The sequence below is a fragment of the Capricornis sumatraensis genome, chromosome 1, assembly GCF_032405125.1.
Source record: "Capricornis sumatraensis isolate serow.1 chromosome 1, serow.2, whole genome shotgun sequence".
NCBI lineage: Eukaryota > Metazoa > Chordata > Mammalia > Artiodactyla > Bovidae > Capricornis > Capricornis sumatraensis.
Window position 1 is genome coordinate 190,125,613 of NC_091069.1, and position 22,782 is coordinate 190,148,394.

Genomic DNA, 22,782 nt, shown 5'->3' on the forward strand with positions numbered 1-22,782 from the left:
AACTCTAACCAACAAACCTCTGATTTCTTCCTTCTTCTGCTGTGCTGTTTGTTTAACTCAGGCTCCAAGCCCATCCTGTTAAGATGCTTGCTCCCACTGGGTTTAGGCAGATCACCAACAGCAGAGGTCCTCCTGAGCAGACACAGGTACAGGCTATCGCCATCCTTCTGTGCTTGTGTTGCTTTTTCCCTTGCTGTTGCCTTGTTTAGGCATTTAATGAAGGGCTTTTCTCACAAGAACTTATATGTTAACAGTCAAGGTAGAAAAGCAAGCAGAGTAGAAACAGAGGCTGCCAAACTTCTTCATTTTGGAGAACAGTGGCATGTCAGACTTTTGCTTATAAAGCCTACGGCTATGAGAAGAGTAAGCAGAATCCAGTCATGAACAATATAAGTAGGAAGATAGGAGATTTGTGCACTAAAGCCCCAAATCCTGGACCTAGAAATCAATTTAGAATCAGTGAATGCAGTTAGTGTTTCCCATGGTGAGTGGTATAACCAGGAAAATGATCATTCTAAAATATGTAAGAAAACTAGTAAGAAAAAAGGTAAATTAGAAAAGAAGGTTAGATACATGCCTGGATTGTTCAAAACAGGGACAAGGAGGTTGAATGACACCAAGAACAATCACTGATGCTTGTGTTTTATGGCCACTGTCCAAAGCAGATGACCAGGATAGGAGGACACACATCTGCCTCCAGGTAACAATTCCGACATCTTTTAAGCCTTAGGCCAGGAACTCAAAGATGAAATGAAGCCACAGCCAGTGTAGGAGAGTGAATCATAAGGTTGTGATAAATGTTCCTCCTTGCCCTCAAGAGGAAATACTCATGGGGCGGGGGGGAGGAGGGGGAAGCTTTAAACCCAAATCATTCATGATTGCTAATGGAATCACTGATACTACCTGCAGGTAAGATCATGATACAATTTTATCATCATCAGAGAATTCATTCCCAAAAAAGGTGTCTCCTGTTCTGTGGCAGGAGGATCTCTGCCAGTTCACAAGAACTTGACAAGCTCAACTTGAGGAGGCAGCTGAGACTCATGGGGCAGTCCGGCAGCTGTGAGGGCATGCGCTTGGCCCCCTGACACTGTTTCTGGGAAATCCACAGTGGAGTCATTTGCTATGGCTGCTGGCAGTAGTGAAGTGTCTACTTTCTGTCCTTCATGTCACCAGTTGGAAGTTGAAAGCATGACTCACCAAGGCTGCTTTCCCTGGGCTGTGCATATCACTGCCTCTTTGAAGCTGTAAGGAAGCCAAAGGCTGATGAGAGTTTCTTTTTCTTGAACGCCAACCCTCAGGAAAAAGGAAGCGCTGTTGGCCGTGAGCACCATCAACAGTGTTTCTGGGCACCTATTAAAATAGCAAGGCCTTTTCAGGCTTCTGAGCAAACAGGCTCCTTCATAAAATTTTTTTAAAAGCATAAAAAGCCAAGGTAGAAAGAAAACTGAGGTGAGGGAATGGTTGCTACCCTGGCTGAGGGCCAGACATTATGCTGGGTCCTATGTATACCTGACTTCATCACTAGTCCTCAATTTGTGAGGAAGGTGACCCCTCCTTTGTTTTATCTGTGATGCTGTTGAGACTCTGAGGAACTAAGTGAGTTTCCCCAGGGCTCACACATCCAGTAAATGATTGAATTGGAATCTGAAATTAGCAGTTTACCTAATTCTTGCATTTACTTTTTTATCTAATTTAACCTATCTACGTTATAACTTACTTAATCTACCTAACTAGCAATTTACTTAACCTTTCATCTTCTAACTTTCTCTTCTGCAAAATGCAGATAAATAAAGTGACCTCCAAGTGGCAGATTATATGAGTAATACATAGAAAGCACCTAGCATGATGCCTGGCATACAGAAGATTCTTAGTAATGTTAGTTTCCCATTTAATCCTATACTTATTTATAAACATAATAAACATAGAATAATCTGTGTAAGAGATGAAAAGAAACTAAAAGAAGGTCAGATTCAGGTCTTAAATAGCTTCTCCTAATTTTGAATATGTATCTTTTTGCCAAATAATAACAGATCATGGCCAAATTCAGTTCATTGCTTTCTCATTCCTCTGAATCCCAGGATCTTTCATTTACCTGTATCTCATCAAGAAAACTATGTGTACTATAAGCACATTTCACTGTTCACTTTCTGTGATGTTTTGAAGTCTGATCATTCTTAGAGATAATAAGAAATTCAAAGAATCCACCAAATCTTGAGCTCCCCAGCCAAGCTCTCTGATCAGTTTCTAGAATGAAGATTCTTAAGGTTTCCTATGTACTACAACCCTGAGAAGCTTATTCACAAAAGATTCTCAGGCTCCAGCCACAGAGATGCTAATTCAGGAGGTCTGGGGTAGGGCCCAGGAATCTGAATTTTTAACTTGTGCATACAGTGACTAGAATGCAGGTGGTATAAGGACTTGGTCACATGAGGCTAGAGGCTATATGTGCAGATATAGATAAGAAATTATTCAGATAAAGAAGAAATTATTAAGGTAAATATGGGTCTCATAGGCTAATACAGGGTCCAGAAGGTAGGAGAGTGAGGATGTGACTATATTCATCTATGAGAATGTATTTTTCACTGAAGGAACTACATGAAAAAAAAAGAATAACAGTAAGACCACTGTTGGCTTTGCTCTTTGACCAATACAAAGTTGACCTGACTAAAATATTTGATGTGTCCAATTTCGGTGGCTTATTCAGCTCAATTTAATAAATATCAAAGCTGTTGCTATGAGTCACATATGGGAAACAATTCTAACATGGGACCTAAACTCGAGAAACTTTTAAGTTTCAGGGGAGAAACAACCTATTTCTAATAATTTATGATACAAAGCAGAATGACATACCTCTGGTAAAAGGAATATCATGTATTAGAAGGCAGAAGTTTGAGTAAGCTCCAGAAGTTGGTGATGGACAGGGAAGCCTGGCATGCTGCAGTCCGTGGGTTCACAAAGAGTCGGACACGACTGAGCAACTGAACTGAACTGAGAAGGCAGAAGAGGGGACAGTTCATAGCAAGTATGTTGGGAATGTTTTTTCAAAGAAGGTGGCATTTGAGCTTTAAAGAATAAATACAGAGTGCCAGTCTGGATTCCTGGTGTTATATAGCAGTTTCCCACTAGCTAGCTATTTTATACATGGTAGTGTATATAGGCCAGTGCTACTCTCTCAGTTTGTCCATATTCTCCCTCTGGTGCTCTGTGACAACCTAGAGGGGTATCAAGAGGGAGGGGATAGATACTTATGGCTGATTTCCATTATCAGATACATATAGATGCTTATAGCTGATTTCTATTGTTATACGGCTGAAACCAACACAACACTGTAAAGCATGTATCCTCCAACTGAAAATTTTAAAGGAAGAATAAATGCAACTTTGAACATGATGCAGTTGAAGGCACCGAGGTGAAAAGGCTACAAGCTGGGCAATTCCAACTCTAGGACGTTCTTGAAAAGGCAGAACCCATGGAGACAGCAAAAGATCAGTGGTTGCCAGGGGTTAGTGGGGAGGAGGGATAAATAGGCAGAGCACAGAGGAATTTTAGGGCAGAAAAGTACTTTATGACCTGTCAGTGCAGATTCTTGTTTGCAGCAAGTATACCCTCTGGGGAGGTGACGGTGGGGGCTGGGGACAAGGGATCTCTGCCTTCCATTCACTTTTGCATGGAACCTAAAACTGCTTTGAAAAATAAAACCTATTTAAAAAAAAAAAAAGAATAAATGCAACTTTGAAAGGTAGATAAGACAGAGAAGGCCAGTCCTGGATGGGGAAGGAGTAAAGCCTCAGAAATCTGAAGGGAGCACAACTACTATGGGAATAGTCCAAGAAAACTGGAAAGGTAGACCAAAGACAGGTTGCTTAAGGCTTTGGTTGAGAGTTTTTGCCAACAAGGGCACCTGTGTACTGGCACGACATCGATACAGCAATGGAGAGTAAATTAGATGAAGACAGGCAGGCTGACCACCTGCCAGCAGTTGTCACAGTCTAGCTGAGATTTCGATGTTGAGAGCCTACTAATGGCAGTGGCAAAAAAAGAAGGTGGACAGAGCTCATACCCATTAGTCCAGATGTTCTGCTGCACCCTCCCCACCAGCAATACTCTAGACTGTTCAAGAAAGTTTGATGAATGAAGGACTAGATCAAGGCAGAGAAATAAGAGGATAGATTTAATGGGGAAGGAAAGGAAAATATTGACGAGCCCTTCAAGTTTTTCATCTTGGTTCCCTCAGGAGATGAATTTGTTAGCCAACATAGAGCACTCAGCTCAGTTCAGTTCAGTCGCTCAGTCATGTCTGACTCTTTGCCACCCCCCATGAACCGCAGCACGCCAGGCCTCCCTGTCCATCACCAACTCCCAGAGTTCACCCAAACTCATGTCCATTGAGTCAGTGATGCCATCCAAACATCTCATCCTCTGTCATCCCCTTCTCTTCCTGCCCCCAATCCCTCCCAGCATCAGGGTCTTTTCAAATAAGTCAGCTCTTCACATCAGGTGGCCAAAGTATTGGCGTTTCAGCTTCAACATCAGTCCTTCCAATGAACACTCAGGACTGATCTCCTTTAGGATGGACTGGTTGGATCTCCTTGTAGTCCAAGGGACTCTCAAGAGTCTTCTCCAACACCACAGTTCAAAAGCATCAATTCTTCGGTGCTCAGCCTTCTTCATAGACCACCTCTCACATCCATACATAACTACTGGAAAAACCATAGCCTTGACTAGACGAACCTTTGTTAGCAAAGTAATGTCTCTGCTTTTGAATATGCTGTCTAGGTTGGTCATAACTTTCCTTCCAAGTGTCTTTTAATTTCATGGCTGCAATCACATTCTGCAGTGATTTTGGAGCCCCCAAAAATAAAGTCTGCCACTGTTTCCACTGTTTCCCCATCTATTTCCCATGAAGTGATGGGACCAGATGCCATGATCTTCGTTTTCTGAATGTTGAGCTTTAAGCCAACTTTTTCACTCTCCTCTTTCACTTTCATCAAGAGGCTCTTTAGTTCTTCTTCACTTTCTGTCCTAAGGGTGGTGACATCTGCATATCTAAAGTTATTGAATTTCTCCCAGCAATCTTGATTCCAGCTTGTGCTTCTTCCAGCCCAGCGTTTCTCATGATGTACTCCGCATATAAGTTAAATAAGCAGGGTGACAATATACAGCCTTGACATAACTCCTTTTCCTATTTGGAACCAGTCTGTTGTTCCATGTCCAGTTCTAACTGTTGCTTCCTGACCTGCATATTGGTTTCTCAAGAGGCAGGTCAGGTGGTCTGGTATTCCCATCTCTCTCAGAATTTTCCACAGTTTATTGTGATTTCAGTTCAGTTTAGTTCAGTCACTCAGTCGTGTCCTACTCTTTGCAACCCCATGAATCGCAGCACGCCAGGCCTCCCTGTCCATCACCAACTCCCGGAGTTCACTCAAACTCACGTCCATCGAGTCAGTGATGCCATCCAGCCATCTCATCCTCGGTCGTCCCCTTCTCCTCCTGCCCCCAATCCCTCCCAGCATCAGAGTCTTTTCCAATGAGTCAACTCTTTGCATGAGGTGGCCAAAGTACTGGAGTTTCAGCTTTAGCATCATTCCTTCCAAAGAACACCCAAGAGTGATCTCCTTTAGAATGGACTGGTTGGATCTCCTTGCAGTCCATGGGACTCTCAAGAGTCTTCTCCAACACCACAGTTCAAAAGCATCAATTCTTCGGTGCTCAGCTTTCTTCACAGTCCAACTCTCACATCCATATATGACCACTGGAAAAACTATAGCCTTGACTAGACGGACGTTTGTTGGCAAAGAATTGTTACGCTAACATTTATGCATTAAAGTTAAAATCACATGAAATCAAACAGCCTGAGAAAACTTGGGATGTATGGGCAACTTCCTTTCAATGTCCTAGGCTTACTTATTTCCTTCACATTTTCTTGTTGGGGAATGGCAGAAAGGTATCCTGTGACATATTCCTTACTTTCTGATATTTTTAACAGGACTATAGACCTGCATATCATTGGTAAAACAATGTTTGCAGTTTTTTGAGAAGACATTTCCTTCCATAAACAAATATTATAAGTAATGTTTAGATACTAGTGCAACCTATAAAAGCCAATTTAACCAGTAAGAACAGTGAACTAATTACTAACAATTCTAGCTGGGAAATTCAAGATCTTAGATACAAGAGACCCTAGAAAAATTTGTAAAGTTTTCATCTGGGACCCATTTCCTTATCTTTCTCTAGTTGTTTCCTCTTTCCACAAAGCTTGTGGACCACTAATGCCTGTCTCCTCAAGCTTGCTCTTCCCCTCCAAAGGGCTTCAGTCTGTAAAATGTTCTAAAGCCTTCCTCTTCTGCCTCCTCTCTTCTCCCCTCCCTCTCGGAAGCTTCCTCCAATACAGCTGATCTGGACCAGAGGTGAGAGAAATCTGAATGAGCTAGTTCACAGCAATGCATGGCTGAACAACTGGCAGTCCCTTAACCCTTCTGCAAATACTTGGCATCTTCTAAAAGGGACTGACTGCCCCTTTTATCCAAAGGAATTTTTAGACTGTGGCTTCTTCAGTGAAGTGTAGGAAAAAGTGTGCTGGAAAAATGTCTGGGAGAGGGAGCAAATAGGCTGGAACAGCTGGCTAGGGATTCCCTGGAAGGATAGGTTCTCTAATTGGTTCCTGTTCAGAAGTCCTTCTTATTCTCCACATTAGAACCCACTGAACCTCAAAAATTAGTGGGGTGGCGTTTCCCCTTTCCTGGTAGTTCCAGCAATGGAGAGGGCAGGCTATTTCCTCCCACGCTGATATTTTTCACTCTGAGAAATACAGAGTGAAGGTCATCCTAGACTGAGGCTGGAGGTTTCCTTTCCCTCCTGCTCTCCTCCTCTAAGCCATGCCAATCTATTTTACTCAGAGGTTCTTACTTTCCATACCTCTTTTGCTTTTTTGGATTTTCATTATTAATTTACAGTGCCAGAAGAGACTTAACCTTAAATACTTCTTGTAATGATCACTCTTCATACTTTAAATAAATAGGGAAGGACTTCCTGCTGGTTCAGTGGCTAACACTCTATGCTCCCAATATAGGGGGCCCAGTTTCAATCCCCAGTCAGGGAACTAGACCCTGAATGCTGCAACTAAGACCCAGTATAGCTAAGTAAATAGATAAACAAATATTTTTAATAAAAATAAATAAATAATGAAGAGGGTGGTTCAGCTCCTTATCTGCCTTCCATTTTCTCTCTCAGAATTAGGCCTAGCAGCTTTCCTTTTTAAGAAATGTGATAATATAATAAGCCATACTTTTGAATTACCAGATACTATCTCTTTAAAAGAGTTGGAGATGAAGTTGCTCTCCGAGCATTCCTAAAATCATAAAGAGAAATCACTTAATTTCAGGGAAAAACTAATTTGATTCTGTTTCAGATGTTGCTATCTCTTTTAGGGGAAAAAATGTTAATAATCAATTGAAAATTAGCTCTTGATAATATTTACAATGTAAGTTTTAAAAAGATAGTCTTAAGAGAAATTGAGATAAAAAAAATTTTTTTTTTTTTTTTTTACAAAATTCCTTTAGGTTTGGCAGTTAGCCTATTTTTTTCAAGTTTTGAAAATATGTCTTTCTTCAAAATTTAGGGGAGACAAAACAATCAGATTCTATGTTGAGTAGATATAGGAAGTCATGATTAAAGGTGATTCAGGAAAAACTGCATGTGGGTTGGTGTCACTTTGAAACCAGGGAGAGGCTAAGGTACCGGGAGTGATGCAGGGCCTGGAGCAGCTACCAGCCTGCCTGCCTCAATGAACACACAATAGGAGGGGGTTCCCCACCTGATGGGCCTCCCAAAGGAGTAGTTTATTCGTTGGTTCCCTTTTACAGCACCAGTTGACTGAGAAAATCCCTTCTTTGGGATGCCCTGGGGTATTTCCAAGTCAGGGTGACTGAAGGAAAACAGGATATGATTTCACAAGAAACTTGTTCTGCTTTCAAATCACCTCATTTTATAATTCATTCAGTGAGGCTTGTAAGGAAACCCTAACAGAGAAATAAAGCAACAATTAATGGGTTTGTCTGTGGTCAGTTTTCTTGGCTCATTATTTGAATCAAAGGACCAATATTTGAAAGCAAGCATTTATTTGTATATGTTTTCCTCCTCATAGGGCTTTCAGGAAGCTTAATTCAAAAGTTTCCCAAAAGTACTCTAGCTGTAGGTTAGCTTTCATCTCAAAATTGGAAGCAATAACACCTATGTTGATATTTTATATTATAAACAGAGGAACATTTAATTGCCAAATTACTCACCTCCCTCATTTTACACAGAAGAAAATGGATACCCAGGAAGATTAAGTGACATGGCCAACATCTCCCAGCTACTGACAAATGTGGGGGCTCTATTATACATGAGCAGGTAGCAACTGCCCAGCAATTACTGAAGATCAGCATGCTGAGTGCATTACATAATTGCCTATTATAATCTCCACCCAGTAGATATTAAAGAACCAACCATAAATGCCATTTATTATGCTTTACCTTTGTGCTAAGTATTTTAATATTTGCCAACAGAAGTCCATATAGTCAAAACTATGGTTTTTCCAGTAGTCATGTATGGATGTGAGAGTTGGATCATGAAGGAGGCTGAGCACCAAACAATTGATGCTTTTGAATTGTGCTGGAGAAAACTCTTGAGAATCCCTTGGACAGCAAGGAGATCAAATCAGTCAATCCTAAAGGAAATCAACCCTGAATATTCATTGGAAAGACTGATGCTAAGGCTGAAGCTGCAATACTTTGGCTATAAAGAGCTAAGTCACTGGAAAAGACCCTAATGCTAGGAAAAATTGAAGGCAGGAGGAGAAGGGGGCGACAGAGGATGAGATGGTTGAATGATATCATTGACTCAATGGACATGAGGTTGGGCAAACTCCAGGAGATAGTGAAGGACAGGGAAGCCTGGCCTGCTGCCATCCATGGGGTCACAGAGTTGGACCCGACTGAGCGACTGAACAACAACAATCACAATAACCTTCTGATATAGATGTTATTACACCTATTTTACTCATAGAGAAGTAAGGTGCTACCCAAGGCCACTTAAAAAAAAAATAAGCTGGGAATTCCCACCCAGATTTACCTCTCATGCTTCAGTTTGTATGTTTTTCACTCAGTTTTCACTCTTGAAGAGATTTTGAAATTATAGGTCACAGTGGTAACAGTGAACTCAGGTGGGTTTACTAGCATTTATAAATAAATAAAAAGAATAGAGTGGAATGGGATAGAATTTAAAATAGAATATATCCAATCACAAAATCACACAAACATTTTTCAGTTACATGTACATCTGTTGTATGTTTTTTCCAATGCCACCAAACAATTAACTCAGTTCTACACAGTCTACCTGGAGACAGCATCAGATTCCAAACAATGAGGACTCATCCTTATTAAGACTACTCCCAAGCCTCTTCAGAGGCCAAAGGCAAACACCAGTTGTCACCTGTGCTTCTGAGAAACTGGCTAGGTGCTTCCTAAAAGTTACCTCATTAACATAAACCCAAGTGTGGTCGAAAGGGATTTGTTATAAATATCAAGACACTCTTAACACAGGAAATTTTAGGAGCTCTGTGCCAGAAATAGAATGAAAACCAAATATCAATTTCTCAACTATAAATCACAATATATGTGTGTAAGTGTTATTATGTAAACATTTTTCCTGTGGACTGTGGTCAGATTTTGAAAGCCACTGCACCAAAGCTAATCCATCTAAACCTTAGCAAAACACTGGTATATAGTGCAGGTAACTGTAGGCTGTCATTAAAAGAGTCCCCAGATCTGCTGTGGGTCCTTCCCATATATCCTCAAAAACATGGGTGTTGTATTCCATCAACCTTGCTTGACAGAGGACTCTCTCTCCACCCTAACACCAACTGTCTGACATGTGGCCATAAGAACATAGGTTGACACACCAAGTCCATATCCAGGCATTTCAGCAACCCTGTGAAGTCCTCTTCGTACATGACAGTCTGTAAATTAGAGGGGCATCATCATTCTGTATAAAAGATGACAAATTTCCGACCTGCACCTTGAGTCACTGTTATTTTTCCATCTATAATAGGTTGTCATGAAATAAGAGACTCTACAATCCACTATAGTAACAACAGATCACTAGAGTTAGAAAGAGCACAGTTCATTTCACAAGTATAAGCGAGTTTTACAGTGAGAAGGAGTTTTGTTAATAATGATAGCTACTCTTTCTGAAGGTATTGCATGTTGTGGATTCAAAGGTGAATAAGGCTGGAGCCAGAGTCTAGTGGGTGTTTTTGTTGTGGTAGCATCACAGAGGAGGAACTAGAAAGGGATGCAGTGTAACATTAACTGCCATAGTAATTAGCTCAACATTACATAGAAAATGTGAAGAAAGAGCTTTGATAGTGTGGTAAAAATACCTAGATTGGTTTGAAGCCAAGGACTGGTATTTACTTCTGTATATGATTGAAATGAAAAATAAATTCTAGTCTCTGGTCAAACATATGTAAGACGGAACTAAAAATTTAGATTCTCACTGAAATGATACCCTATACTAAAAGAAAAAATATGAACCTGAATGGAAGATTGTTCTTATATTTTAGAGCTAAATTAGCAAAGCTAGTATCTCAAATCCTTTATTTGTTAGCTTGCTTTCTGGATATGATACCAGGTTTGGGCTTCCCTGGTGGCTCAGAGGTTAAAGCATCTGCCTCCAATGCGGGAGACCCGGGTTCGATCCCTGGGTCGGGAAGATCCCCTGGAGAAGGAAATGGTAACCCACTCCAGTATTCTTGCCTGCAGAATCCCATGGACGGAGGAGCCTGGTGGGCTACAGTCCATGGGGTTGCAAAGAGTCGGACATGACTGAGCGACTTCACTTCACTTCACTTCACTTCACTTTGGGAAGATATCTATAAAAGGATAGAAAATCCTTGGTTTTCTTTCATACACTGAACATTTTTAAATTGCTGTTTCTGTGGTCTGCACTGTGGATAATAATACAACCTTAACTTGACTGCTCTCTGCTAATCCAAATAGAGGATTCTCTTGCATTGTCTACATCTATCTGAGCAGCCTGTCACTCTGACCTGTTCTGCAAGTTAGTTCATCTGAGACTGGGCAAAGCTCATCCTTCAACTTTTAGCTCAAATTACGAGGAATCTTTATGTTTATTCATTAAATTTCCCTTAACGATACTTTTGCAAGAGGGCCCCTTCTAAATCTCTACTCTCTTTTGTGACAGTATAAAATAACTCATTTAAACAGAACCTAGCAGGCAGGAAGAACTCAAATGCTGGCTAATTATTTACTTGCTCATTATTGGTTAATACCTTTATTATAATACTCCCGTCGCTATCAGGATGATACACAAATTCACGTCCTTGTTAAAATTATATTTTTTTGAAAGTAAATTCAGTAGGGGTCTTGTTTCTTCTTGAGAATTAAATGCCCAGTGTTATTCTGAAAAACATCCACAACCCTATGTGGCAGATAGTGCTGTTACCAGAAGGGGAACCACCCCCCACACTTACAGGGCCCAAGAGTGGGCTCTAATACTCGGAAATGAATTGTCCGAGGAGACACACGTACTGACAGAGCAAGAGAGCTTTTTGGGAAGGCGCTTGAGTGGAGAGTAGCAGGGGAAACAAAGCCAGGGAAACCTGCCACGTGACTCTCAGGTTTTATGGTAAGGGGGTTACCTTTCTGGGCTCTCTCTGGCCAGTCATCTTGCTTAGCCCATATTTAGTCTGACTCAAGGTCCTTCCTGGTGGCACAGACATTTCTCAGCTAAGATGTATCCCAGCATAAGGGTTTCTGGGAGGTTGGCAGGACATATTATGGATTGGCACCTCCTCCTTCCTTTTGGACCCTCTCAAATTCTCTCGGAAGCAGCACTTTGTTCCTTATCAGGACCTTCTGTTGTGAGACAGCTCATGCAAGTGGTTATTATTGTGCCTGGCCAAGGCAGGCAGTTGCATGGGGTCCATGTTCTAGGGGAGGAAATCAAGAGATTCAGTGAATTTGCCCAAGGTCTTAGAGGTGGCTCCTAGTGGAGCAGGACTTCCAACTATCAGCTGGCTTTACCAGCTACATTGATGACCACTCTGCACTGCCCAAGGAGGCAGTGTGATAGAACAGACTTGTGATTACCAGCCTGTGAAAAGTGGACCCTAGACTTATCTCTGCCTTTAGCTGTCTTTCTAAGGTTGAGTAGGTCACAACTTCTCCAGACCTTGATTTCTTACCAAAGAAATAGAAGACATTTGGGAATAGAAAAATATAGGTAAGAGCCCTCCTCCCCAAACAAATAGATGATCTTACCAAAATTTCTTTCACTTTAGAATGAAGAAATACTTGAAAGCAGTTATGATGCGGACAACCCTGAGCCAGAGCAACCTGACAGTTCCAAAAATCTTTCTCCCAGCAGGTAAGATTGCACATCCCTTTGCAGAAGTCATTTTAACCCTTTAAAGGGGTGAGTGTGGTGGGGGGAGGAAGGTGGGATATACTCGCTTTTAAATCTCATAACTAATCTTTCCTAGATAAATTCACATATTTATTCTGTATATTAACTAACCTTCATTATTTACCCATGAAGAAAATTCATGAATTTCATAAAAGCAACAAGCAGGAGATGAAAAATGGCACCTTAAAAAGGCTTTTTAAAAACACTGATTATCAAGAAAATTGTAAATGAAGTTATTCCTAATATGAATTATTGATTTTAAAGCATTTAAAGGATATAGGTTCCCCAGAGACACAATTTACACAAATGTAATGCTATTTGGGGGGCTTCCATGGTGGCTCAGTGGCAAAGAATCTGCCTCGCAGTGCAGGAGATGCAGGTTTTATCCCTGGGTCAGGAAGACCCCCTGGAGAAGGAAATGGCTATCCACTCCAGTATTCTTTCCTGGAAAATGTCATGGACAGAGGAGCCTGGCAGAGTACAGTCTAGGGGTATTGACTGTATTGACACAAAAGAGTCGACACAATTGAATGACTAGACAGCAGCACAGATGCTATTTTTGGCCTACACAAAGGTGTCTGCATGCATATGAATGCTCTCTTGATCAGAAAGCCTAAATTGTGGCAGTTAACAAAAAGGATGAGATGGTTGGATGGCATCACCGACTCTATGCACATGAGTTTGTGTCGGCTCCAGGAGTTGGTGATTGACAGGGAAGTCTGGCTTGCTGCAGTCCATGGGGTCGCAAAGAGTTTGACATGACTGAGCAACTGAACTGAACTGAAGACCAAAAGCATGAGAAGAAACTCACTTTTAAAAAGTCTTTATACTCAGAATCCTCATCATTACCTCTAATCTAGCATTTGTCATGTTTTTCCGACACCATTTGACGCATAAACTCCCTTATGAGCTGCTTTTATCGCCCAGAGTCTACCATGTTTGGCTCTTAGCAGGCCTCCATAAATATGCTTGTAATGCAATGAACAGATATCTTTCGGAACTCGCCTCTTGATTAAAGCTAATATTAGTTTAATTAGACTACTTGCTATTCTTTCCCTTTAAACTATTCAAGGAAACATGTGGGCTCTTACTGGTTGAAATATACCTTTGAGTTATAGTAAAAGGTGCAATTCAGCATATCTGAAATTGTGTGAGGTTGGGTTGTATCTGAGATGAACCACTTGGCAATGTGTTCTGTTGTTTTCCTTAATTGACAGGATATCATTGGGGACTTCTCTATTACTACAACCACATTTACTTTTATCATTATAGTTTGTCTTATAGTGAATGCTCTAAGTTAATTGGTGAATTATTATATTAATTTATAGTAGTGGTTTAATCACTAAGTCATGTCCAGCTCTTTGCCACCCCATAGACTGTAGCCCCCTAGGCTCCTCTATCCATGGGATTCTCCAGGCAAGAATACTGGAGTGGGTTGCCATTTCCTTCTTTAGGGGATCTTTCCAACCCAGGGATTGAACCAGGTTTCCTGCATTTCAGGAAGATTCTCTACCAACTGTGCCACAAAGCAATGATTAAATCATACTTCTAATGAGAAATACAAATAGGAAAAGTTACAGCATTTAATGAAACAAAAATATCTAAGATTCTTACAAAAAAATTTTGAGAACAGGCCAAATTAGCTAGTGGATTGAGCAGGAGATAGGAGAAACTGTAAGATTACTCATTTTGTCCTCCCAGAAGCTTTGAATAACTACTATAAGATCACACCTTTGCTGTAACAATTTAATCTGTATTTCCTTTTTTACTTTTGATTTTACAGTTTTGAGTTTTTAATGTATAACTAATATTAATTTGTTGGGCTACAGTTGGATAGGTATATGCTTGGCATATAGTAAGCATTCAGATTTTGTTGAATAAATTATAAACTTTTAAGTAGTACAGTAAAATGTTATAACAATGTCCATTAAGGGTTCTGAATAATTAATCTCTTTTCACATTTGGATGGCTTGCCAGAATAACATTACTTTATTATATTTGGAAAAAGTAATGATTTTAAGCATTTTGTGATAATACTGGGCATAGTCCCTAACTTCAGACCTTACATTTTAGCTAGGGAAAAAACACATGAAATGATTCCTAGGTAGCACAATAATATATGTGATTCAGTATATATTTTAGAGGGAGGGGAGGAGATGCTTAATGGAAGATCAGAATTGGGGTTGTAGACATAAGATTTCAACAGCTTCAGGAGAAAGTGTTCCTGAAAAGGGAAACCAGTTTATGCAAGGTAAGGTTGGTCATGAGTGAAATTTGTAATGGGTAATGGTGGCTACAAGGAGTGAAGGAGGAAGAGAAGATTAGATAGAACCTTGAAAACCAGGTAGAAGAGATTGGATTTGATGCTGGAGGCAGTAAGGAGCCTTTGAGTTCTGGAGCAGAGTAACATCATAATGAAAGCTGAGGCTAGTCCCACTGCAGGATAAACATAGTTACAGAGACATCTAACATTTCTCTCATTATTACAGAAGAACGAATAATCCTGTATATCACTAGTTCTCTGTTCTAATTCTCATTGTAGCTGTGGTATTCAATTAAAGTCCCAAATACAGGTCAACTCAACTCTTCCTCATAATTATCATTTTAGTCCCAACTACAGCACCCCAGCCATGCCTCACAAGTAAAAAGTTCTGCTGCAACCAAATAATTCAGATGCTTCTGAGTTTTAAAAATATATATTGAACCACACCATCTAGTATGATAAAGAATCAAGAAAGAATCAGGTGCAAAGCAGATGATCACATACTATGTACAAATCTACTGAAACACCAAACACTGCAGAGCAGGCCTAAGAACATTCCTAATGTTAAGAGACTAGGGCTAAATTTGAATCAACGTTTGGCTAGTTAATGACACCAAATAAAAGGAAAATGGTGTCTTAAGGCACTACGGCTATAGTTCTTATTTCATCTTTTCCTGAACAGTCTATTAGGAGAGAAGACTTCACGCACTCAGACATTCCAGAATAAACCTTTCAACAAACAAAAGAAGCACTTTAGATGGCTCCACAATGCAGAGAACACAGCAATCCTCTATCCTGGGCACAGCAGCAAGTCTGAACAGGAAATAGGATTAAGAACACGTATTACGGGCCTCTCTGACATTAAACAGAACCAGCTGATGACATAAACAAATAGTGTTCACCCAGGAGTTTAAAAGCCTTTGTGAAAATACACATCTGTTGACAATTTTCAAGTTGTTTATTGGAAATCATAGATTTATTTTTAAAAACCCTCTAATTATTTTGCCATATAAGAGCAAAATTCAAATAATATAAATAACATTTTGGTATAAAATTAATAATATGGAAAATAGATGCAAGCCAACCAAGAGGTAAAAAGTGTTTAGCAATAATACTGTATATAACCATCAATTGACCATCCAGCCTGAAAGTTTATTTTCCCTTTATTGATGACTTTTAAAGATAGCCTTGCACTGGAGCACCAAAAAGTTTTTTTTTTCCTTCCTTTTTAAAAGGTTGGAATCCTTTATTTACAATTATTCTTCTCAGTACTTTAAGTCTGATGAAGGAAGTATCTAGCAATTTCCTTATTAAAAAAAGGAAGTGCCTTCATATTTCCTCTAAATTTAAATGTTTCATTCTGTGTCAAGGAAAAATAAAAGATGAACACAACTGAAGGGAGCTCTTTCACAAATAAATAACTGTTTCACAAAAGTATTGATGTAAACAAGATCATTTTGATGGGCAGAGACACGGATGTTCTCAACCAATAGCAAATTTAAACAGTTACAAGTATAGATACACAGGGCATATATATGACCAAAGGACAAATGGTATTAAAGGATCAACTAATAAAAATTAATTACAAACCTGCTTTGCCAAAATGCGCTTTTGTTCTCTACAGTTTTTAAAATTGGTCAGAAAATTTAAATTGTAATGATCTAAAAACTCTGAATCTACTCTGAAAGTAACTACAAACCAGAATGTTTGACACCATAGTTTTGACATGAGTTAAAAATGCTAAATTATCTGAACAATCAATGTAAACAAGCTTTGATTTTCAAAATAGAAAAAATTAACAAAAAGTTTCTGTAAACAATGAAAAGCTACCTGCAACAAATTATATATATATATATATATGTGTATATATATATATATATTTATATATCATCATCATCCAGTTATGTATACTGAGAATTCTTTTTTAGTTTTTTTGTGTGTTTCAGATGTCATCATTTCAAGTGATACATCTTAGTTTTCCCTAACACTCACCTTTGCAGACAAAGGGTTTATAATCAGTTTAACTGCTTTTGCTGAAGTCATTATTTTGCCTTTCATATAATCCCCCTAACAACAGACCTCACCTAGTTCTTTCTATAGTGAGGAGAGGTTGTTTGTATCATAGCCACATTTTCATCCTGCCATGTAAAATAAATCTAACTTCCGATATTGGATCTCAGCCACATCTCTTTTATTACAAGGAACATACAGCTTTACAAATGTTTTAAACTTCATTCAGGTGACTTTTCTATCACTTTCATTCTGAAATATTTAGAAGTTGAATATCACCTCTGATAGTCATTTTGATGAAAGAATACATTTTTTTAGCTACTACAGTTTTGATGTTTAATACTCTCAGTTTTAACAGCTAAACTCAAAACCAACTGGTTTATGAGACCCTGTTGGAGAGGGGTGGGCTGATTTTAGTAATTAATACAATTTAGACATTAAAACTTTTATTTTATAAATTATGGAGAAAAGAGTCTCATAATGTTCTATCTTTCTTTTTGAATTCTTCTCCATTATTATATTCCTTTATGTAAACTACATTCAAATAGCTGCCTTAAAAACAGACTGATACTGAATATTTTAAAACCAGTTGAAATTTCATTAAATTATTGATAAAATCAACCTATCTGAATTAACAATGATTTATCTCTAGCAAAGGACCCTCTGAGTAAGACACTGTCCATGTTTTGTGTCATTGTCTAATAATAATAATAAAAAAACATAATAAAGTACTAGTTAGGATAGAGTTAATGACTTCTCAAATTTCACATTAAACTTTGAAAAAATATATAAATATATTTAAAATGACTCCAATACTGTCCAGGTAAAACAGCTACATGAATGTGACAGTAAATGATTTGGTGATTTATAAAGAAATTGTGTATCTTCTCCTAAGTCTCCTCTGAAGAAGAGGAAACTTTCTTTGACCAGGTTCATGTACTTTCTTCCATGCCAATCCTCCCTTGCCCCCACCAACTCCCTCAAGTGCTCTTTAATAAGTACCTGGTTCAGCAACATGTCTATTTCTTTGAAATGTTGTGCTATACATTTACTTGGTATTTTCCAAAAGCAGTTATCCTAACACCTAGGCACCTTAATAACTTTTCTACTCCTCCAATATACACATGGTACTGATAACTTGAAATTCCCTTTAGTTTTGTTTTCATATGAACCTTGTCTAAATCTAAATTCCTTGAAATGAATTTAGGCAATGAAGTAGGTAAGTTATATTGAAGGGCTTCTAGAATCAAAGAAACATTCTGATAGACTGGGCTTTCAAAATATTCCTTTGTTTCATATTCATTTCACTTATGGTATAGACAAACATTTAAAAGTTTCTTTATCCAGGTTTGGCTCAGTGACAGTGATAAAATACAACATTCAAGTACTATTAGGCAAAGGCAGCCCTACAGGGATATGTATCCACATAGGTCAGTTTGCAAAGGAGAACTATCTTAATTATTCTGCAGTACATCTGACCAAAGAAACCTTTTGAAATTGTTTTTACTTTTGGGTCTGTGGCATCCATCCAGAGGTCCTGAAGGTCTTCTACATGCCCATGAGATGTCATCATTTTTTCATAGATGCAAGGATGGTAAGGGGTTTTACCTTCCCCAGAAAAAAACACATGGTATTGTGGTACTATCCCTATTTTGTTGGCACAGAGGCCCATGAACACATCGTCTATGTAAAGGCTAGAGTTAAGTGTCTGTGATGCCTCATAGACTTTGGCAGCCACATCACCAGAGATCACGTAGGCAGCTCCAGCGGTATAGTCAGGGTAAGCCGGCCACTGGTACATTTCATAAGAAACATAGTATTTGCTGCGTTTGTCTCTAACGGGAGGAGCACCACGGTGAACACGACCAATCCAAAAGTCTTGAACACCAATTTGTTCTAAACTTTGAAGGTATTCAATAAGATTTGGCATGTGAATAAATATGTCGTCATCAGCAGTCATGAGGAATTTGGCATGTGGACAAAAGCGATTTGCCCAACTGAACTGGAGAAGAAATTTAAGAGTAAGATTATAGAAAGAATCAGCAAAGTCTTGCTGAATTATATCACTGTACATCTGATCTTCCCAAACCAGCCTTCTCTGAAGTCTTTCTCTTGTCAGTGGGTCAGAAGGTGTTCCTAAGACAAACAGAGTTTTGATGTTGGCGTTAAGTTGAGAGCAAACATACTTTTCATTGCCCCATGTTTTCCTAATGGCAGAACGGCGATTGTAATTTTCAGGCGCAGTCTTTACAAACAGTAAGAGCAGGACATCTTGCGCTTGACACTTATCCTCATGGTTAATCAAGTACTGGTAACGAGGAACCCCCTCCTCGCTGCGCTTAAGAGACAGGCTGTCATTCACAAAATTGTAGCTATTTATGAGGTATCTGTAAGAATAGGACTTCATATGGCTCACGATGTGATTATCGATCGATATCCAGAAGAACATCAGGCTTAGTACAAAACAAGTGGCAAATAACTGAATAAACTGCCATTTTTTTACTCTCCTGCCACTAACAAACATTCTGACGTCCATCCAGGTCTGTTTTTATTTAGGGTCAGTTATAAACAAGTGCTTGCTTCTTCAAAACCATAGGACTGTGTATTCTGTAGAACAGATGTCCATGTTGGTCATTAAAAATGTAAAAGGAGCTCCTTATTTCATAAAATATTTTCTTTTAATACCATTTTTTTCGGAGACCGCAAAAGAACGGAACACACTGCAGAATGACGCTGGCACATCAGAATGCTCCCACTCTGACATCCTTCATTAAGTTCAAGGATTGGCCTTACGCAGCTATTCTGTGTAGTCCTTTTTGTGCAAGTTAAGTGCAACCTATTAGAGTCAGGAAGAGAAAAAAATTACAAGTGAATGGATTACTGAGTTACCAGAAAGAATCCTTAAAAACAATATGTAACCTGACTGATCTGGATAAAATGTGATGGGGCAGCTGGTGTTGAGTAGACGCATACAGCTGTTTATTTTTTCAGGGGAATCCAAGGAAAGGGAAAGAACCACCCTCTACCTTCTTCTCATTCAGAATACAAAGACCCTTTTCTCTTCTCAAGCCTAGGAAGAAAATCTCCAAAATGTCTGTCACCTAAAGTTCAAGTTTCTTAAATGGGTATGTCCATGAATATATTGACTTGAAATATAGTCACAATGAAAGCAGCTATATAGTTCAAGGAACAATACTCAATGAAACGAAAGTTCATAATAGTAAAAATACATTAAAGCTTGCCCCAGACAAGGCAGAAATAGGAGTAATATTTTTTTTTCAAACCAAGATTCATAATCAAGAAGTTGAGATATGCTTCTCAAAAGCATAGTCCCAACTCTCTAACCAAAGTGGCATTTCTGTACAGTCATCTTGTTTCTGTTCTTTTCCTTCTGGAAACTCCACAGGCACCTTGAATTTAACATGTTCAAAAATAACTGCATACACTGAGAGCACCAGGCAGTACTGGCCTAACCTGGGTGGTGGGGCCTTTCACACCCAGCTATATTTCCCTTTGCCCAAGGTAACTCTACACGAGGGTGATAACTGCACAAGCTAGGCTTGCAAAAAGCCCAAGGAGGACAGGAGATCAGAACCAAGCCTTAGTGATAATTCAGAGATCAGCACAGGTAAACTTTTATCCCTAAGGGTATAGATTTTTTAATTGCTAGCACCACTTAGGAATCCACAAAAGCTTTAAAAAAGAAAAAGAAAGAAAAAGGAAGAGCATAATAGAGAATGGCAGAGTGCATTGAAAGTAGTTAGGTATCATTTTGTGAAATTTTAAGTTTTGTGTGTAAATACCTTCAGGGTTGTAAAGTAAAATGCATTCCTGTTGTAAAGTAAAATGCAAAAAAGTGAGGAATACTGCTATAAGGGCTAGATCAATATTGGTAATTTGCCCCTTGGTTTGGGTGGTCATGGCGGACTGAATGAATGCTCTAGGGTAGGACGAAAGAAGACTTTTGGGCGTCCCTTGGACTGAAAGAAGATCAAAACAGTCAATCCTAAAGGAAATCAACCCTGAATATTCATTGGAAGGACTGATGCTGAAGCTCCAATACTGATACTGAAGGACTGAAGCTGAAGCTTCAAAAATCCCCCTGATGCGAAAAGCCGACTCACTGGAAGAGACTGATGCTGGGAAACATTGAAGGTAGGAGCAGAAGGGGACGACAGAGGACAAGATGGTTGAATGGCATCACCAATTCAATGGACATGAGTCTGAGAAAACTCTGGGAGATAGTGAAGGACAAGGGAAGCCTAGTGGGCTGCAGTGCATGGGGTTGCAATCAGACATGACTCAGTGACTGAACTATAACAAGGGTGAGAGATAGTAAGAAACATCCGTTTCTGATGGTGGCATCTGCTTACACTTTGCAAAACTGCTTTCATTGGGGAGGTGGAGTGGGGGAGGGGCACTTCCTCTCAGTCTTAACTGTGCTCTCTTAGATAAGCCCCACCTCTGAAGGCCCAGCCTTCTGCCCCTCCCACAATACACACAGAAGGAACTGGAGGCTTCATGCAAAGTAACAGAGAAAGGCAGATTTTAACACAGCTTAAGTGTTTAAGAATTCTAAGAAAAATCTTAATTGAAACTAATTTGCTGTTTCTATTCCAAGAGATATCCGGAAGGAAACAAAAAGAAGAGTAACCTTTGGAACCACAGGCAAAACTAGCTTCCCATTTCTGAGCAGCTTCACTTACTCTGTTCCAAGGGCAGCTTTGCTTTGCACCTATTCACAGTTGTCTACAAGCCGGAGCTTCTTGCTAGACAATCAGCCTACCTGCCCAACTCTGCCAGCACCCACTTGCACCCTGGACTCATAGAGGCCCTTGTCTCTCTCCCATGAATGGGTCTATTGCTCTTCTGGATGAGAACAACTATAGCACAACACTCTATCACTATCTATCACCAAACAGCCAGCCCATAACATTTGTTTTGTCCCCTTCCACCCCACTACACATATATTTCCCTCATTTTCCCATACTCCTTCAACTGTTCCCAACTGGCCTCTAAGAGTCACAACTGTTTTCTGAAAAATGACAAAGAACTAGTCATGAAGCCAACAACCCACACTACTTCTTTAGGCTCAGCACAGTGTGTGAAGTTCTAAGACACAGTTTCTCCACCCACAGCTGCTTGAACTTTGGAGCCACTGTTTACATCAGTCACAACCAAATCTCCCTGATGTGATGATAAGAGTGTTGATGTGATGAGGGGAACATCTGGGAATTCATAGAACTCGGCTTCTCTAATAACAAAAGAACACCCCCACTCCTCCAAAGTGAACTTAGTTATTAGGACGGCTTTTTCTAACCAAAAGCAAAAGCACCTCCATGATCTAAATTCATCTGTTAAAACTAAACAATATTGTCCCAACCCTGGTGTTGCTGATGGAGACAATTCACAGGCAATCAAGGCTCACCCTTCTGGGTTCACACTGTCATAAAGCTTCTCTAAGGCACATCTTCTAGCTTCTGTATTCACAGCGCTAGGCTGGGGGCTACAGTGAAGCCCACAGGCCTGCCTGACCTAGAGAAAGAAAATGCTGGACCTAACAGGAAACAAAGCGATCCCAGTAATGAATGTGAGCTCAGCAACCATCCACAACAGAATGCTGTGGGTGCAGCTTCCTTTGTGCCCGCAGTGCAACTGGGTGACCAATCAACTGTCGAAACCAGGGCCACCCAGTTTGGGGCCAGGTTTATTATATAACCTCAGGCACCCCTCACTGCACTCTGCTTTAGTGACTCAATCTGTAAACTGGGAGCAAAGATCAAAGTATTGTTACTGAGGGAATACAAAAATTACAGATGACTTCAGAGCCTGCTGAAAATACAAAACAGGGAAGGCTCTATGAGAGAACAGGACAAAGAGCTGCTTAGGGGAAAATATGCAAATATTTGGAATATAACTGGGGTTTGCCTCTGTCTGGATTAAGAGGAAGGTAAAGATATCCTCAGTTTTCTCTTTCCTAAAGGAAGTAGTCAGAAGAATAAGAAGTTTGAGTGGATAAGAAGTTGAGTAGGAATATC

At 39.6% G+C, this 22,782-nt stretch overlaps 2 protein-coding genes across 2 annotated transcripts in view; one reads left to right on the forward strand and one right to left on the reverse strand.

Moving 5' to 3' along the window:
- Positions 1–22,782, forward strand: part of MCF2L2 (MCF.2 cell line derived transforming sequence-like 2) — a 279,399-nt gene that overhangs the window by 152,455 nt on the left and 104,162 nt on the right. The window contains exon 15 of the mRNA XM_068968757.1: positions 12,347–12,432. Coding sequence (XP_068824858.1) covers positions 12,347–12,432 — 86 coding nt within the window. The remainder of the gene's footprint in view (positions 1–12,346; positions 12,433–22,782) is intronic.
- Positions 18,135–19,280, reverse strand: B3GNT5 (UDP-GlcNAc:betaGal beta-1,3-N-acetylglucosaminyltransferase 5). Its single transcript, XM_068989079.1, has one exon. It carries the CDS (start codon positions 19,278–19,280, stop codon positions 18,135–18,137), a length of 1,146 nt encoding a protein of 381 aa, XP_068845180.1.

Bases quoted from the DNA above. Each gene is read 5' to 3' on its own strand.
- B3GNT5 (XM_068989079.1), bottom strand. From the start codon at position 19,280: ATGGACGTCAGAATGTTTGTTAGTGGCAGGAGAGTAAAAAAATGGCAG.